Source organism: Dromiciops gliroides, chromosome 4, assembly GCF_019393635.1.
Source record: "Dromiciops gliroides isolate mDroGli1 chromosome 4, mDroGli1.pri, whole genome shotgun sequence".
Taxonomy (NCBI): Eukaryota; Metazoa; Chordata; class Mammalia; order Microbiotheria; family Microbiotheriidae; genus Dromiciops; species Dromiciops gliroides.
In genome coordinates this window covers 82853061-82859069 of record NC_057864.1, presented here as the reverse complement: position 1 = coordinate 82859069, position 6009 = coordinate 82853061, and the positions used below count along the sequence as shown (strand labels likewise).

Here is a 6009-nt window from a genome sequence, read left to right as displayed (position 1 = left end):
ATAGAACTAACGAACCTCTGATGATGGGTCTCATTCCTAAAATTAGTTCTCTTTACAAGGAGAGTTATATACTGGAAAAACATACCAAAAAAAAAAAGTAGAGTTCTAATCAAATTCAAATTTTACTTTACCCAAGCAAAGTGAAGTCGGGATGGGAGGAGCAGAAGGCAGTCTAGATTCTGACCAATACAGAAGTGGGCACCTGACAAATGCAAGTGTTTGTGGCAACTATCATGAAATATAGATGGATAATTGAAAGAGAGTCCTTTCTCTTTAAAAGTTGATAACCAAAAAAGAAAAAATAAATAAAACAAACAAAAACAAAACATAACCAAATTGCGAAGACAAATATCCATGAAAAAAATTTCCCCTTATGTAGCTCAAAATAGCATATTCTTTTGTCAAATGAATACTATGGATACTACGTGCCTGATTTTTCAAAAATAACTCTGGTTGTTGGCATCCCAGTCCTATTTAAAATCAATTTGCATAGCCCCTCCCCCCTGAGAAAGACTCCATGTTCCTTGCTGGGCCCCTAAGGAGTCACGGGACACAGTTCCTTCTCCCCTCCCCATCCCAACGCCACCCAACTGTCACCCTGACTCGGTTGCTCATCCTCGGGGTGCTCCTCCATGCCCAAAATGCTCCCTGTGGTTTCCCGTGCGCTAAGGGGCGCCTGCCCGAAACCGACTGGAAGAGCGCCGCTGGTAGCCCGTAACTTTGTCAACGAAGCTTCCTTTGATATTAGGAAATGCGACCTTCACCGGCTGGAGGAGGGCCCTCCAATCAGCACGGTTCTCACTAGGGAGGATGGACTCAAGTACTACAAGACCATGCAGACCATCCGTCGGATGGAAATGAAAGCTGACCAGCTGTACAAGCAAAAGGTCATCCGCGGTTTCTGCCACTTGTACGACGGCCAGGAGGCTTGTTGCATGGGCATTGAGGCCGCTATTAGGCGCACAGATCACGTGATCACAGCCTATCGAGCTCATGGCTTCTGCTTTACTCGGGGGCTTTCCTTGAGAGAAATTATGGCAGAGTTAACTGGGCGCAAAGGAGGCTGCGCCAAAGGCAAGGGAGGCTCGATGCACATGTACGGCAAGAACTTCTACGGGGGCAACGGCATTGTGGGAGCCCAGGTACCCCTGGGAGCTGGGATTGCCCTGGCCTGTAAATACCAAGGAAACGATGAGATCTGTTTTGCTTTGTACGGAGATGGGGCTGCCAATCAGGGCCAAATATTTGAAACTTTCAACATGGCAGCTTTGTGGAAATTGCCCTGTGTTTTTGTTTGTGAGAATAATTTATACGGAATGGGAACTGCCGTAGAGAGAGCAGCAGCCAGCACTGACTATTACAGAAGAGGAGATTATATTCCAGGAGTACGGGTGGATGGTATGGATGTTCTGTGTGTCCGAGAGGCAGCAAAATTTGTAGCTGCCTACTGCAGATCAGGAAAGGGCCCGATAGTGATGGAACTACAGACATATCGTTATCACGGACACAGCATGAGTGACCCTGGTATCAGTTACCGTTCTCGGGATGAAATTAAGGAAGTCAGGAGTAAGAGTGATCCTATCATGCATCACAAAGAGAGGATGGTGACCAGCAACCTTTCCAGCATTGAAGAATTAAAGGAAATTGATAACGAAGTAAGGAAAGAGATCGAGGATGCCGCCCAGTTTGCCACAGCTGATCCAGAGCCACCATTGGAAGAATTAGGCCATCATATCTACTCCGGACATCCACCTTTTGAAGTTCGTGGTGTGAATCAATGGATAAAGTACAAGTCTGTCAGCTAAAAGGGATTATGTATCAAAGTTTATATAAATCCTTTAATGTTATATTGTCAATCTTAAGAAAGTAATTGATGGATTTAAAGAAAGGATGAAACTTCCAAAAACAAAAACATTTTCAACGGTCATTAGAAGATATTATATATATACATTCAATCCAAGTGTACTACTAATTACATTCATGCTATATTTGTACATTGTTAATTATTTTAGTAAAGGAACTGAACCAGTTAAAATTAATTTGCATTGCTTCATATATATAGATATACACACATATGTACACATTATATATTTATAATCGTTTCGTGTGTCTATATGCATGCTGGTATATGTGTATTTATACATGTGTAGATAAATAGGAAGTTTTATTTTTTTTAATTGACAGGATGCCAACAAGTAGAGCTTATTCTATAAAAATCAGGGAACATATGTGTTATGTGTATGCATGTATACACATTTGTATGTATAAATACACTACATGCATGCTGTGTAATCTGTATATACACACTATGTGTATGTATGCATATATGCACATACTCACACATGTATAGTCATAGACAATAGCTAATAGAGAGATAGCTAGATAGACAGTTAATTTACTTATCAATTTACAAGCTGCCCTGTTCCTACAAGAAACTATTCTGGGGGCAGGTAGGTGGCTCAGTGGACAAAGCACAGGCCCTGGATTCAGGAGGACCTGAGTTCAAATCCTGCCTCAGACACTTGACACTTACTAACTATGCGACCCTGGGCAAGTCACTTAACCTTCTTTGCCCCCCCCCCAAAAAAAAAACTTTTCTGGACCCCACTCTAAGCTTCTCCTCCCCCTCAAATACTCTTGTATTTATCTGTGTCCATGCTATTAACCTCCCACTCACCCTCATACCTTCACCAGAATGTAAACTTCTTGAGGTTTGAGACTATTTCTTTTTTACATGTGTAGCATTTAGCAAGGCACCTTACACATAATCCAAGCTTGAAAAATGTTTATTGATTTGAATTAATTTAATATCCAACTGAATGATATATTTTTTAAATGTTTCAAATATTGCCTTTTGTTGGAACATGCTCACAAAAGATATATAGATGACTTAATGGTGTCTTTGGAAGCACTGTCAAATTATGTTATGGGTTGCTGGTCCATTCATAGAAATGGTGAAAAGGATTGAGGGGAAACAGTTTTGTGAAGTCTGTTATTTTAATTATCAAATTCCTTTTTGCTTCCTCCTTCAAGAACCGTTTCTTTACCTAGTTCCCCCCTCCCTATATATAACCCAAAGATGGCCACAGTCCTAAGTACTGAACTACTTGCTTAGTACCATGAACAAAAAATAAGGGGCTATACCTATCTGATAAGACAAACTGTATGAATTGACAATGTTGGGACAAAACTATGCTCAGGGACAATAAAAGAATCAAAAGATATCAGGCCCAGAAAAGTTGTAAAAGACAAGATTCTGGCAAACCATGCTGCAAATGTCCTTCTACCTCTCCATATTATAGTTTAGTCCTTGAATAGTTGATAACTTGTCCCTATAGAAGTACGAAAAGAAATTAAGTAGAGAGCCTGTAATTTATCATACAGCCAATTGAAAGAGAATTGTGAATAAGGAGTTTTATAATTGACAGAGATATGGGAATGCTTGCAAGGGCAGATGACTAGGCAAGAGCAGAAAACCATATGAAGAACAATTAATAAAAGACCTACAATTTTTTCCCCCAATCCTGGTGTGCAGAACTACTGGGGAAGTAAATCCTCCCTACATACACATTCTCTTTCTCTCTGTCTGTCTGTCTGTCTGTCTCTCTTTCTCTCTCTCTCTCTCTCTTTCTCTTACATGGACTTCGTTTTCTGGGTAGGTCACCTTGGATTGCACTTAACTTCTTTTGCTCTTTGGGGATCTGGTGGCTAAAACGTCTTGGGCACTGGTGTGTACTATATTTCAACTCCTGGTTTATCTATGTACAGTCCAGAACTCAAAGAACCCCTAATGCATTTTATGTCAGAAAGGAACAAAGAACCATGGGGTTACATTAGCCAACTATGGAAATCAGGGATATCAATGGTGTCTATGCATTTTATTGTGATTCACAATTAAAGAATGGACCTGGAGGAAAGCGAGGCCAACTTGCCCTAGATGGTGTGCATCTGCAGGTGGCACCCTCATTTTGTGATGCTTTGCACGGGTGGGGGTGCCTCCAAGCCCTGAAACCCAATGCTCGTCCATCCTGACCCTGGCTGTGGAGTGATGGAGGGAACTTTTGCCGAGGGCCCTGTTCTCTGTGAACCACTTGTCTCTCCGGGAAGCCCAGGCTGGACCCTGCTCTTCTCCCCAGCTGTGAAGTCTTACACTCCATTTTTCATACTCCTGTGGAGTGCTGTTGGACTAGCAAAGGCTGCCAAAATCGTTGTTCTGCCGCCAATTATGTTTGAAAGCCATATGTACATTTTCAAGACCTTAGCCTCTGCCTTACATGAGAGAGGCCACCAGACAGTGTTTCTCCTGTCCAAAGGCAGAGACATCATGCCATCTAATCATTACCAACTCCAGCGCTATCCAGGGATCTTTTAACAGCACCACCTCAGATGCTTTCCTACAGTCAAAAATGCGGAATATTTTCTCTGGGAGACTTACAGTAATAGAACTATTCGACATGCTGGACCACTAGTGTAAGAACTGTGAGATGATGGTTGGCAACAGTGCCTTGATGCAGGGCCTGAAAAAAGAAAAATTTGATTTGCTGCTGGTCGACCCTTAGTCTAACAGCTACTTAAAGGAAAACTTCAGTAAACAAGTCTAACACTCCCCTATGTAATCTTACAGGATGACATTCTATGGAACTAAGATGTCTTTAAAAAAAAAAAAGCACAAACCTAAAATGCAAAAAAATGTACTTTCTTCTTAATACTGATGCAGAGAGGATATTTTGGCACTGAAATTTTTAGCCTTAATTGTTTGAATCAGTTGAATGACCCTAAGAGTTCTTAGTTATAAAAATAATGTGTATGTATGATCCAGGTAAGAAATTTTTTGTCCTCAAAACAGTTTTTGGTTTTTTTAATGCGTATCTCTTAATTGAGATATTTCAGCTAGCTACATATTAAATTTATTGAAGACACAATACTCCTAAGAATGAGACTGAGAATAAGGCCATGATCCCAGAATGTTTGGCACCCAGGATTTTAACAAGTTGTAGATTGAGACTACTACTATTGAAAGAATGTTTCCTTCCTAAACTTAACACTGAAGGAAAGAAAGAAATAGCAATGATCTTTTTATTATATATGTACTCTTTTGGCCTCTGCTATTGAAAACATGAAATTAAGTAAGGGTACAAATGATTGTCACTTAAAAGATGTACACATTTTATTTTCTTCTTGTGTTTTTCATTTACCAATAACTTTCCTCTGGAAAAATTTTATGATATTTTAAAAAATTTAATTTCAACTAAGAGCATAGACATGTTGAACAATACATATTTAAGAAGTGAAGCTCTGACAACAATGTCCTCACAGAAGGTTTAACCTTGTATACATAGCATTGTGAAAGGTTATTCCCTCTCTCTTTCTCCATCTTTTTCTTTCTGTCTTTTCTCTCTTTCCATTCTTTCCTTCCTCTCTTCTTTCTCTCTTACATTCTTTTTTTATGGGGGGGGGATTGGTATATAAAAATATTTCACATCTTTCCTATAATAGGATATTTATACCTAAAATTTGTTCCATTTGAACAGTTCTATATTGAAGAAAGAAAAAAAACAAGTAAGCATCTTCTTTGTTCCTTATATTGGTTCGGGCCACACTATCTTCATTACATCATTGCCAATATTTATTGCTCTCAAAACAGCACAAGCAGTTCTCTTGGTCAGCAACTGCTTTTTGACAAGAGGTTTCACATCAAACCCTCTGTACCACATGTAAAGAGCATGGAAACATGTCCTCTTCCCAACATGATCCCCAGTTGCCCCCTTCCCCTGGCAGTCTCTTTCAATCATTGTGGCTGACATGGGACATCAACAGTATTGAATTGAGAACAGGGATGCAGGAAATTGGGCAGAATAAAACCCAAACCATCCATCCTGCTGAAACCTATCATGATTGGCAACTATGAGTTTATTTCCATGTCACTCTGTTTACTTGGTGTTTACACTACAGATGCTGAGTGTATGCTTTATTTATATATAGTTTTAAATCCAGTGTCTCACCAAGGGG

General features: G+C 39.9%; 1 protein-coding gene across 2 annotated transcripts; it reads left to right on the top strand.

Annotated features, from left to right (window-relative positions):
• The first annotated feature begins 632 nt into the window (after positions 1–632).
• On the top strand, positions 633–1805 carry LOC122726350 (pyruvate dehydrogenase E1 component subunit alpha, mitochondrial-like). 2 transcript variants are annotated; one of them, XM_043964021.1, is made up of 2 exons: positions 633–1142; positions 1236–1805. In XM_043964021.1, the coding sequence occupies exons 1-2, from the start codon at positions 633–635 to the stop codon at positions 1803–1805; spliced, it is 1080 nt and encodes a 359-aa protein (XP_043819956.1). The 2 variants fall into 2 exon arrangements, with proteins under 2 accessions (XP_043819956.1, XP_043819955.1); XM_043964020.1 differs by having other exon boundaries at positions 633–1805.
• The last annotated feature ends 4204 nt before the right edge of the window (positions 1806–6009 follow it).